Source organism: Labrus mixtus, chromosome 9, assembly GCF_963584025.1.
Source record: "Labrus mixtus chromosome 9, fLabMix1.1, whole genome shotgun sequence".
NCBI classification, from domain to species: Eukaryota; Metazoa; Chordata; class Actinopteri; order Labriformes; family Labridae; genus Labrus; species Labrus mixtus.
In genome coordinates this window covers 2,690,542-2,703,889 of record NC_083620.1, presented here as the reverse complement: position 1 = coordinate 2,703,889, position 13,348 = coordinate 2,690,542, and the positions used below count along the sequence as shown (strand labels likewise).

At 41.7% G+C, this 13,348-nt stretch overlaps 1 protein-coding gene across 1 annotated transcript in view; it reads right to left on the bottom strand.

Annotated features, from left to right (window-relative positions):
- Positions 1–2,270: 2,270 nt before the first annotated feature.
- Positions 2,271–13,348, bottom strand: part of clmpb (CXADR like membrane protein b) — a 73,627-nt gene continuing 62,549 nt past the window's right edge. The window contains exons 4-7 of the mRNA XM_061045947.1: positions 13,057–13,224; positions 11,627–11,749; positions 10,940–11,081; positions 2,271–8,027 (exon numbers count right to left, since the gene is read on the bottom strand). Coding sequence (XP_060901930.1) covers positions 7,691–8,027; positions 10,940–11,081; positions 11,627–11,749; positions 13,057–13,224 — 770 coding nt within the window. The 3' untranslated portion in view covers positions 2,271–7,690. The remainder of the gene's footprint in view (positions 8,028–10,939; positions 11,082–11,626; positions 11,750–13,056; positions 13,225–13,348) is intronic.

The window sequence follows — 13,348 nt, the reverse complement described above, 5'->3', positions numbered from 1 at the left end:
TGGGGATCAAAAGAGACGGTTGAAGAGGAATGAGAAGAAGGAGCCGACTCCCCTTTACTGCATCCTCAGCCAATCTGGATGTCAGAACACAGATCCTTATGGGATTTTAACAATATCTGCAATATGGTATACCTCGATAATAGTATACCTTAAAGGCCAAAACCACTTGTTGTATTATTAAGCCATTGATACAGTAAATCACAGAATGCTCCATTTATTCCAATAAAACACATAGTGAGCATTTATCCAGAAAATTCATGTTTTTTTATGTCTTCTTATTGGTATAAAAAATAAATTGTGCTAATAAAAAAAGTTGTGCTAATTGCAGTTGACAATTTACCCACTGCCATTGCGAGTATGACAGTGCTATCATGTTGACGTTAAGCAGGCACAGCAGGACATCTACTTAGCTGATTAATGCTTACATTTGCTAAACACTAAGTGCAGCACAGGGTGATGATTTTCCCAGTTGTTCCTTGTGTCTTGATGTAATACTACACATTTAAATGTTGACCTTTTGTTCAAGAGGAGAAGTCTAGGGATCATCATGGTGATGATATGTCATTTTATGGCAACCGATCCAATGGTTTCAGTAAGTAAGTGTAATGCCAAAGACAGCAGGAGTAATTACCTGGGAGTCATGTCTGAACAAATTTCATGTGCAAATGCATCTCGTCAGTGTTGCAATATTTTAGGATAATTTAAAGTAAAAAAAAAAAAGACTTTTGGTGGCGCTACAGTTAAACCCAGGACATCATAAAGATGAATACATAATAATAAAGTCTTAAGAAATCTTAATGGAAATCCAACTCGTGTTAAAACATGTAATCCTGACCAAAGTGGTGGACTTAACATCAGCAGAGATACTGACCAAACTCGCCACATTAAGTCAAATTATAAATTGATTTCCAAGGGCAATCCAACTTCCTAAGTCTTGAATCCTGCCAGGAATGGTAAACCCATTTCATTGCAGTTATAGTCATGTGTAATCAATGCATTTTCATTGCTTAAGTAATCCATCAGAGTAGTTTGGAAACCCCTTCTTCTATGTCTATTTCACATAAGGATGACTTGTCATCATAGCAGCACCAACCTAAAATATTAGTAGGTCAACAATGTAATTCTGTTTGGCAGCTGTGAAATGTCACTTCCATCAGCTAACTCATGTTGACTGATTGTGTGATTTTGTGAATGTGTAAGTACACTGCCTTACAGCCTGGAACTGACAATGATGCATTCTTAACCACGCTGCAAAGGAAGGTTGGTCAAAAAATAAAAAGTACAAATATTTAAAGGAGATCTATTATACTGACCTTCACCATTAGTCAGTCTGGGACACCTATTGAGTAGCGTTGAAAGATGCGTAGCTCAAAAACCTCCTTAGTTATCTTACACTGGCGTCAGTAAAAAAAAGTTGTTTCAGCCTCTGCCGGAAAAGGTTAATTTCAGCTGCTGTCTCTTTAAGGCCCCCCTCCCCACACTTTCCACCGATTGGCCCGCTATGTTTACAGAGGGTAAATTTGATTTAGCTTCCGTGTGGGCGTGTCCTTGAAAGAGCTGCCGGGGAAGGCATGTCCCACAACTTTCACAGCTCTCACCCCCAATCCCCACATAGTCCCTGCGTGCCGCGGTCCGTCAGTGCTGTGCACTACGACATAGTTCTTTTATAGTTTTATAAGTCTATTTTCAACGCAGTACGCAGCAGGCACGTGTCAAGCTGGACAGAATATGACAATCCGGACAGGAAGTCAGACAAGGAAACACAAAGAGCATCCAGTCAATTTCAAAATAAAACACAATATACGGACTCACGATCGTATTTTTCATCACTTTGTCAACATTACGTCAAAACAGGCACCGAATGAAAGCAACATGATGTTTGCACGTTTTTCTCTTTATTCCAGTACAGCTGATCATGGCTGTGATCTGTTGCTCTCACGAAAGAGATCCAGTGGGGCAGGACGCACGCTGTCCGACGGAGCAAAACCACGACGCTGATGGACCGCGGCGCGCATGCAGTATGTGGGGATTGGGGGTCATACATCGGCAGAACCTGACATCAAGTTCTGGTCAAGTCCCGCAAAGTTGTGGCGTTCTCTGGTAATGTCTGGTTCAGAGCAGCAAGAAACCTACACCAACAAATGTGTATCTTGTGTTTAAAAAAAATCTTTGCAGAGGTTTAGTATGTAGGCTATGACACATCCATCTCACTGACATGTTGTCTAGTTTTATGCTTTTCCAAAATTTAAATCAAAATGCCAAACCAACAATTAAGTTGTCATTGAATATTTTATTTGCAAATGAAAGAGTAATAACTCAGAAGTCGTAAAAATATACATTTTTTTACTTGTGATATTTACATGGATTGTTTTCATCAAACGATTAAACAAAAAACAAAAAGAAAAGAATCTGTACTGTTTTACAAAACCAAAGAGAAGCCACGGCAGAAAAACTGATGAGAGTTAAGAAAACAAAAGTGTCTTACATTTCCCCTTTAGTACCGCCGAGCTGAGCTTGTCTCCCCCCTGACATCGAAACAATGCAGTCAAGAGAAAACGGCCAACCACACAGATCCCACTCAGGCCGGTTATGAGCACAGCACACAAAAAAGTGCAAAGTACGTAGATGATAAAGTCAACATAAAAATAAAAAAGACTAAATTAAAGCTTCATAAAATTTCTGTGAATATATTTACAATTGCAGATTTTATATATTTTTTTAAATGTCTTTTTATTACTTTTAATTTTTTTTTTTTTTTTTTTACTATTTTTAGCTGGATACAGTTATGTTACATCAAAGCAAAGCATTCCCGGTCATCTGCTCAATCTCCTTTGACATGCAGGTCCCTTTGCTTTCCTTCTCGAGGTCGACAGCAGCTCCGTCCATCTCCTCTCTTAAAAGTAACAATACATCACATTCCCCTATACTGACACACAAGGCCTAACCACAAAAATCTGAGCATCACTCTGCCCTGCTCCACAGCTTTATTTAGAAATAAAACCGCTTAACAGAACATAAAACATTGTGGCTACATGAGATTCATATTCCTATCATATAATGCAGGATAACCATGACTGGTTTCATGTTAACTGCACCTTTGAGTGTTGATAATAAGACAATATATAGTGCTGATGGATACTGTTTCAAAGAATGACATGTGCTGCTAACACTCCGAGGTGTCTTAAGCCTCTCACTCCTCCACTCGCTGAAGAACTGACAAAGGATCTGTGAAATCCACTTGTTGGAAAAGAGCGAAAGTTTGTCAGGCCCACGGAGCGGCACACACGAGAGGAGAGATTCAACGCGAGGGCTCATAAAACTGGGGAATCTGCCACCTGAGACTTGCAGTTGCTTTGGAAAGTAAATCAAAAAAAGCTTGGAGGAATTTAACAGCTGGAAGACTTGCATCCCATCCTCCACCTCCACTGCTACATGGTGGAGAGAATTTCAATGGCAAGAGCCTACGGCCCTGGCTCAATATCAATCCTGTTATAGCTCTCCTGATTCCCAGTAGGACACTCAAAGATTCCCTTAGAAAAAAAAATGGTTGAAGCATATGCCATACAGATTGTTCAAATGCATAGCAGTGTCTCTCTTTCTGAGTGCACGTGTGATTGCATGCATGTGTGTTTGTTTGTGTGTATGTTTCTTGCTACAAAAGCTGTTTTTGACTGTATTGTGTGTGTGTGTGTGTGTATGTGCACATATTCCCTGGGTGATGTACACTGTCCCTTTTGGTGCTGCATTTAGAACCCTGGTTCCATCAGTCAGTGGAAATACCTCCAGACATTCGATCCATCAAACTGATTCTCAAGGAGCAGAAATAACTTAAGGATAAGCTGTTTGGGCTTTTGTTTGTGCAAACTGCATGTACATAATGTGTAACTGTGACTGTGCATGAAGCACAAACCTGCGTTTCCGTGTGTACCTGAATGTGCCATGTGTACCTGTTTTTGTTTGTGTATATACAACTTGTACCTGTTTTTCATTTTGTGTGTGTGTGTGTGTGTGTGTGTGTGTGTGTATGTGTGTGTGTGCCTTGAGATGCCATCAGAACTCCTGGGGCCGAGCGCATTCCATGTTAAAGAGACAGCAAGAGCAGGGAGGGAGCTTACAAGTGGCCTCCAGAGCTGACAATTGTTATGAATTATGGACGTGCTTTGTCTCTCGACACCACCCCCACAAGCAAAAAACATGACTGCTGTCTGTAAAGCCGAGTGCAATAAGCATATACGTCAGTGAAAAGTAAAATAAACACTGCCAATCTGCAGTCATATCAATTTGGACTGAGGTTGTTTGCCTGACTGGATCCTTTCTCCCTCATTGAATGGCTAACATGAGAATGTGTGGGTGTGGCCCAAGGGCTTATACTGAATTTACATGCACACACCCACACATACACACTCACACACATTCACAAACATGCATGCATGCACGCAAGCACGCACGCCCAGACGCACACTCACAGTAGCTTCCCTGCTCGAATATGAACTTCTGTCTCTAGTTGAATATAAAAGGCGTTTTTTTTTTCTTCCCTTCCCTAACAGATAAGTCACAAGTGTAATCCTGTCTGTGAAGTCAAACCATGTGCTTTTCAGACAAGATGTTGGTTTTTGCAAAAAATTTTGAGGTACTTGTGGAAAATGTTGATTGTTAAGTGAGACATTGTGAAGGCGCCAATACTATCACAGAGAGAAGTAAGATTCATTCCAATCCACAGTATTTTAGTGTTTGACCTATAATGGTGAGCTCTTCTTAGAGTCAGTGGTGAAATTAAATGGTTAAATTCATCAGAGAGTTAAGACCATGAAGTCATTAAAATTAAAACAGCTTTTTTTTCTTTTGATGGTATAAACATGCTCATAAAAAATGGATGGCAATTTGCCATGTATTTAACTGTAGCTAGTGCCGGAGTGGAAATTTGAGCTGTTTGCTTTCCCCGACTAAATGTGAGCACTCTCTAAAATATTCCTGATGTGTTGACTACAGCCCTATTCAAACTGAATGTTCAGGGCGCGATACATACTGTACCTCCCTGTGACATCTCGCCTTCACTGTGAATGTCACAGAGGAGTAATTGGGGGATGAAGTGATCCCAACACTTTACCTCTTTGGGGGTAGTAACAGAGGTGTTACTTGGGAGAAACGGGATGTGTGTGTGTGTGCATGTTAGAGTGTGTATGTGGAGCTCCCCTGTTTCTCTACACGCTGTGCTTCTGCAACACCCTAAGGCACTGTGAATTCACAGACTGGGACACCAATATTACTCCATTGCGGACTCATTATCAATGTACAAAGAAGTAATAATGGTGGCGCTTCGATACACCTCTGTTTTGGAATTTGCTCTCCATAAAGGGGTTTACAAATACTTAGCAAATCAAATGGAAATTTGGTAGTTAACCTGCCTACGCTGTGTTTCTGGGGAAATGTTTGAAACTAGGTGCTCTGTAAAGGTCACATAGGTCGATAAAATCCAAAGATGTTTTTCTCTCAAGGAGTCAATAAAATCAATACAAGATCTCATGAGGATCCTGCCGGGACTTGGGCAGGTATCTTGTTTCTTCTTCTCGAGAGAGAGAGCGGAAGTTTAATATCAGAGAAAGGGGCTTCACGTGTACTCACAACATGTTCACAAAAAGCACAGGGTCTAAACTCCATTTTGGAATTTAAAGTAACTCTTCTGTTAGGGATATATTTCCTCTCACATACCCTTGTTTATTAAATTAAATGACATCATGTGCGTATATCTATCTGTATGTACAATATAAAACAAGACTGATTACAGAATGTACAGTACATTGTCCGATGGCAAAGGATTGCTTTCTCACCATGGATAATTCACTCTGCCTGATGCTCCCTTGGCTACATGTTGTTTCTAGGGCAAGTTTGTGACGTTGTGTCTCTCAGCAGTTGCTACTGTTGACCCTCAAAGCTGGATGTGAACAGAGACTTAACCACTGGTGTGCTGAAGATAAGGACAAAGAAAAAAACCATCAAAGGGAAGAGGGATTGCAAAGGCACACTTTATAGGCTACTTGCCCCTTTTTTTTTTCATACTTTCAATCAAACTGCACTGGTCCTGTCTCATGATATGACAAATGGGGGGTTTGGCTAGTGTAGCACAGATTGACCAATAACCAAGCAGGACCCGGTAATTCAGCGAGACAGCAATAGAGTGCCACTGCATTGTTATGGATCCAGGGAGAGTACTGACAATGGTACCATACACACCGTATAGAATCGACGCCTCTATACTACTCGCTCCTTTCATTCAGGTAATCGTACTTGTGAAATTGAACTTTAAGGTCAATTCTTTTGTGCCTCAGCTGGAATATTGATTTGGTAACTTACAGGGTGCTGGGAATAATGGAATCTACCATCTTTGTACATCACACATTCATGGTGACAGATTTTGGTTTCAGTTCAGAAGTGTAGCAGGTAAACAAAAAAGAGTTTTAAAAAAAAAAAAGCAACAATAATAATAACCCATCCTAGGGATCGGTGGCACTTCTAAATACGGATGCATCGACATATAGCTGTCTGTCACCCTTTTACAACCTTTTCAGAGAGAAGAGACACAGGAGAACAAAAACAGAACAAAAGTCAATTTAAGTCCAGCTGGTCTAATAGATGCTTATTACCTATATTTAAAGTATTGACTTGCTATATAGGCCTAATACATACTATTCAATTATTCAGGGAAGATATTCAGTACCAGAAAAAGGATGTCCATGGATGTAGACAGGGTGTGAGAGAGAGGGGGGTATAGACGACTCCATTGATTTTGACTCCACTGTCACTGCTACATCCTCGTGTTTCCCCTGCTGATTGGTAAAACCGATGAGCTGCTTGTGTAGCCACCTGAGGCAGATGATGCATGCGCCGAGCACTCTAGTTTGTGCACATGGACGGGCATGATCGGCCCAGCCCATGGAAGGCAAAGGGAGTTTTGTGGTTCCAGAAAGCAGCAACTCCGAGGTGAAGGGTGACATGTATTGGATAATCACCCATCACCCCCCCCCCCCCCCCCCCCCCGCTCATCTCTGAAAATAAAATTCAGCAAATGTCTCACACTCTGGCACTTTACTCCTCGCATTGCTTGTATCCATGTTTTATTTGTCGACAACCAAACCAAATCTCAACAGCTGCGTGAAACTCCATTGGAACTTGGCTCAGAGTTTTGGATCCCTTTTTTTTTATCATCCAGCCTTTTCCTGTTTACCTTTTTCACCTCTTTCCCTCCACAGCGTGTGTCTATCCGTTTGATTTGATAAATAAATAAAAGCTCTACTGGGGGGGGGGGGGGGGGGGGGGGGGGCTCCTTCAACCTCACTGCACACAGTGTTTCCCTGTGTCTTCCAAAGCCGAAAGCAGGAACTCCAAAAAATAAGTTCTGCCTTTAGCTATGAGACAAAAACATTGTTGCATCTCAGGTCTCGCTTTCTTCTTTTTGTTTTGTGGTTTATGTAATTCAGTAGGGGGGCAAGCAAGTCTTTATTTTTCCCTTTTTAAGTATGCATTCATTTAAAGTACTTTTGGACTTATAGTATTGATTCTTTTAATTACATCCTTTAACTAGTTGCATTTCTTTGTTTATGGAAGAGTCTCAGTCTTTGGGATGGGGGCTCGGGGGGCTTGGGCTGGGAGTGGGAGTCTCACAATGGCTGCAGGAAGGGGCTAGCTTTCAGTCCTACACAGTCTGAAAGGCCTTGGTCTGGGCGGGGACCATGAGGGTCGGAGGTGTGGGCCCAGACATGTTCCTAGAGTTGTATTTGGGAGTGGTGGGGGGCTCGGGGGTCTTGGAGGGCACAACTGTGGTGTAGGCTGGTGGGGACTGGGGGAAACCCGGAGGCTGTCCGTTTTCCTTGAGAGCTGCCACGGCAGGTGGGCGGGGGCGATGGCCGCGCTGGGCGCTGTTGTGCACCATGGACTGGGTGGAGGAGGCCCCGGAGCGTGAGCTGCCAGAGCGGGATGAAGACAGGGAGTTGGGCTTCACGAGCTTGGCCTTGGGGGCCTCGGCATCTTCCCTGTGGTTAGAAACAAACACACACAAACACAGAAAACAATAATAGTTTATATCCAAGAGGAACCTGCACTTACACAAATGTATACACAGACACAAAAAACCTAAAAAAAGCACAGCCTTATTCCCTACAAATGTTCTGGGTCCCTATTCACAACATGGGACTAGTTTTATGTGGGTACCTTGTATAGTTCATTAAATACCACAAGCCCTTGAGTTTTGTGAAACACATTTGCATGGAGTAATGATATCTGCTGAAACCACTATTTTCTCCAATACAATTGTTTGAGGAAAACAAAGTTTTTTTGCTGAGAACACAATGAAAACTTTCCTGAATAATGTTGTTCAATAAGTAGGATGAAATCAAAATAGCGCAGAAGAACAGAAACTGCATGGGGAAAATGTGTGAAAATCGACAGCAGCGTTAATCACTGATCTGAGATAATTTATGCTGTTATTGTAACTTGGACGGTATTGAAACTGCAGAGGATCTTTGCAGTTATTATAAATCATTGTCCCCTGGTCACCATGGGGTGTGTGTGGGCTTTTGATTCTTTACAGGAGGTCAGATAGAGAAACCTCTCATCTTTGCTCTGCAGCAGTTACTTCTCAGAACGATCAGAGAAAGCCCTAAAACTTCTGGTAAAAAAAAAAAAAAAAAAAAAAAGCAGCAGTGAGTTTGGTTCTTAACCAAGAGCCAGGAGAAGTGCGTCACCAAAGCTGCTTGGGTCTGCTTGAGCACATTAGCGGAAAAGACTCCAGACTCTGAACACGGTATAAAAACAGAAAACACTTCACCACATCTACATTATTCAGCCAAAGCTGTCCCTCAACCATATTGCATTATTCAATGTTACAACCGTAAATATGCACCTACACCCACTCTGTCGCAAGAAAAACAATGATGCAACCTTTACAAGTGTCATTGGCTGTCCACAGGGTCCACCAATGCATACGTGTGATCCCTCAGCTCTGATGCCACACACACATGCAGACACCCAAATAAATAACAAGGGAAGTGTGAAAAGACAATCTGAGGACAATCAATGAACTTGTTTCTGTTTTTTTTTTAGTAACACACACATAGGCAGGTGGATTGCTAACACATCCAAGCACACAGAGGCTGTTGCTGTGTCAGTAAGCATTTGACTTTCCAACTTTGACTGTTTTAAAAACACTTTTGGTGAAACTAATGCTCACACACACACAGCTCATGCAGAACTGTGTGAGCTAAGATCTGCACTACTGCTTACCTATGTTGAAGCAAACGTCTTTGTCTACAGCCATTTCTCCAGTGGTGGAGAAATACATACACAACATTTATTGGGTGGGCTACATGTATGATTGCAAAACCGACCATTTTTTCACCCCGAGTTTAAAATCTCAGCGTGAAGTCAAGGTGGTCTCAAGTGTGAACGCAGCAGGTGTTCTTCAATTAAATCCACCTTGAGAGAGTGGGTGAATTTGATCTTTGTGCTCAGAATGAAGCTGCTCCACACTATTTTCTGCTCGCCAGTATGTTCCTTCACACTCTTCACTCTTTCATTGATACTGTGAATAGGACCAATTATACTTCACACTGTTATAAAGGCAAAGCTGTCGCATAGCGTCAAATCCATTGCAATTTCCGCCTTGTCCTTTTTACGCAATTTCTTGCCTCCTGAGGCCCCTTCATCACAATCAGAATCGTTTTTTTTATTGCAGAGTACATTTACACATACAAGGAATTTGTCTTGGTGTATCTCCCATCTGACTTGAAAGGTCTCCTGCTGTGAGGTGCATATGTGTAACAGGCATCTCTGGAATATTTCAGAAACTGCCTATCCTGAAATTTACTAGAAAATTTCAGAATACATGTGTGAAAAAGGTCAACTTTTGTGTTTCTAAATACATATATATAATTGGAGCCTAAATGAATTTTGTATTTATTACAAAGATTACATTACTGAGAACTTTGATAAAACTGTGTGATGATTTATATGCATGAAATACCAACAAACACCACTGTGTGGAGCCTTGGTTTACAGGTACTTGCTTTCAGGTGTTTGAATGAACACAAACTGTTTTTGACCATGTCTGAAAATTAGAGTGTTGGGATATCAGTTTTTTGCTTTATATCATTTTGATCAATGGTAGATTTATATGGATTTTTGGAATCCTGAATCATGAACTGGCAATAAAGGGATCAAGAACATCCTTACTAAGAAATCCATTCCACATTGGTTTATTGCTCCGTAAAGGATACGGGTCTGGAACATGTTGCAACTCACCCCTCTGTGGCTAATTAGATAAATATTGGGTTTGATTTACAATAGTCACTTTTACCGGTACCTTGAATATTTAATTCTTACATGTACTCTCTTTTCTAAATGTAGTTTTAGATTCTCTCCCAACAACTTAGTATCACATTGCATACCAAGCCTGAGATCAGGGGAGAAGTACGGGTGCTGTGTAGGTGCACTAATCTGGATCTCCTACAGCTTAAGTAGGCTAAATCTGTATTGTCTCCCACCCACTCCCCTTTAGTCCTATCATGCATACTTTTTGTTTTTGCATAAGACATTGCTTTAATCATTTAGAAACGATTGCTGTACATTTTTCACCTCAGATTTTTCAAATAAAGAAATCTAAGTGGCTTTTTACCATCATTAAATCAGACGTCACACATTTGAAACAAATGTAATGATAAAATACAACATACATTTTGCACCTGGACTTCAAGAACAATTTAAGGTTTGAACTCATTAAAGGTGTAGTCGAAGCATAGCAAAGATGAAGATACAGACATGAAAATATGCAGAGAAAAAAGCACACGGCTACCTTTACTCACAATCTCACACACATTCAGAAATTAATTTTGTCTGGTGTAATAGAAAAATTGTAAAACAGTCCAAGGAGACAAGAGGATGAGCAAACCTGATCTCATTTGGAGTCTCCTCCTCCTCGTACTTCTTCTTCTCTTTCTTTCGGAAGACGAGCCAGATGATTAATATGACAATAAGGACGCCGAGGGATATTCCCACTACCGCTCCCGCTACCATACCTACATCCCTCGCATCTGTGAAAGAGAAAGAGGAAGCGATGAGTGATGAGAGATAAAGTCACTTAAGTGTCACATGTAATTCTCAGTTTTATTCCTAATGTTTAATTCACAAATACTGATGGTCCCTTCTCAGTTAGTGGAGATATTTCAACACTCCCTGCGTTTGTTGCCACGGCGCCTAAATTCAATTTCACACCAGGGCTGTCAACCTGGTTCTGCTGAGCTACCAGATGTGTCATTTTTTCTACACATGATATGACCCCAACCGTCCTGGGCCTCTCAGGAAATGTATTAGTGTGACAGTGAAACATAACTGTTGAAGCATAGGTGGTGGCCAGTAGCTACCATTTTAGGTTAGTGCAGCCCCCGCAGTGTTGGGAGCACTGGGGGGAGAATTGGAGAGGTGAGGATGTGTGTGCGTATTGGGGCGGGGGCGGGGGAGGCAGGTGAAGGGAATGAAACTATTTCTAGCTGCAGTTTGAAACAATAACAATCAATCAGTGTGGCAGTTTGGTGCGAGGTGAACGCCCCGGAGATCGACTCAACCTCCGAAAACTCACGCTGCATCGTGACCTCAATGGTGCAGTTTTCCTCTCCCACGTCGTTGCTCGCCGTGCACCTGTAGACACCCGAGCTGTCCATGGTGAGATTCCTCAGGGTCACAATCTCTGGGTTCTTGAGATCTGAAGAATTAAACACAATGAAGAAAAGGAGACTGAAAAGGGATGGTTTGGCAATACATGGAATTTTTAACAATAACTATTTTGTCTGTTTAATGTATGAAATGTGCACATCTGCCATTTGCAGGACAGCAGAGACAGCTGAAATGTATTCTTCAGCTGAGTAGCACGAGACAAATAGAAGGAAACAGCATGAGGGGGGCAAGAGACATTGATGGAGTGTTTATTTAAGAATCAAGGCCCCGCACGCTGAGGAGGACTTGAAGAGAGTAGCAGGAGTCTGAGAGAGCGATGGAGCCTCTCGGCTCCATGGGATATTAAGTCATCCCCACCACTGACAACCATGTGATATTACCTTTCACCAGACCCATAAATAATGGCAACTGTGTGTTATCGTCCAATGAAAATTAATTAGGCTGAACAGGTGTTGTTTGGTGGAGGTCATTAATTTGAAGGTTTTTGTCCGGGGCGCGTGCCATCTTGGATGCCGGTTGAACACTGGAGGGAAAACTGAGACAGAGAGAGGTTGGCACCATGGGGGTCTTTAAGCCTGTTTAGAGAGTAAACAGTTGGGACAATGCCCTTTCATTAACTTCTCTGATGAAAATAGTGTCTGTTACTATTTTGGAGGCCTGGTTATGGACCAAGAGGAAAGCCAAAATCTAAATCAGGTGAATAAAAAGTTCGACTAGCAAGCCAATGTTTCTCTTTTTGATTTGGTTACAGATTATAATGGGATCGGCCAGTTGAGTTCTGGGTTTTTATTTTGAAAACAGAGTTCATGCTGACTTCATGCATGGAGGTATAAAACAAGCAAGGCTGACATTTCATCGCCACAGACTTCTTCATCAGATCACAACATCAGCCTGGGTGCTCCTGTTTATACAACACATCCCAACAGAATACAACTAGAAATCACAGTGCTGGGTTCTGTTTGATTTCTTGGAGGAGGAAAAAACAGTGTGCATGATTTGGTCTTTGGTGTGTAAAGATAGGAAAGGCATGTAGAATGAATGGCCTAATTAGAACAATCTGAATCCATCTAAGTGCCCTTTAGTTAGGCAGTTAATTATTCTGCTGAATCAGCTCATAGAGCCACCAGGAGAATGTACTTGCGTGGGCTATTGTTTGCAAATGCATGAATTTGGAAGAGGTGACGCCAAGGCAGTTTACTCAGCAAAACTCTTCCTTGGATAAATGCAGCCTATAAAAAAGCAGTGATATTGAAATGAATCGTTATAGCATTTCTCTGCAGAGAGCTTGACTGGTGAATCAGCATGTTAGTGAAGTGCCAATTATTTTTTCCTTACCTATGAGTGCCAAGTTTGGCAATTTGCCCAGGCTCTTGCCTTTGTCCAGCACACGCTCCCACTTGTAGCTGATGGGATCAGATCCATCGCTGGACTTACAGCTCAGCTTGACATCAGTACCCTCAAGGAGTTTGCCGTCCATCCAGCATCTTGGCTTGGAGGGTTTGACTGTAAGAACACATTGGAATCAAAAAGTTTAAATACAAGTGAGCAACAAACAGGCAAACTTTGGGTCATTACATGTGTACACAAATGCTTTGATTTTTGCATAGGATATAACATCATTAAGGTG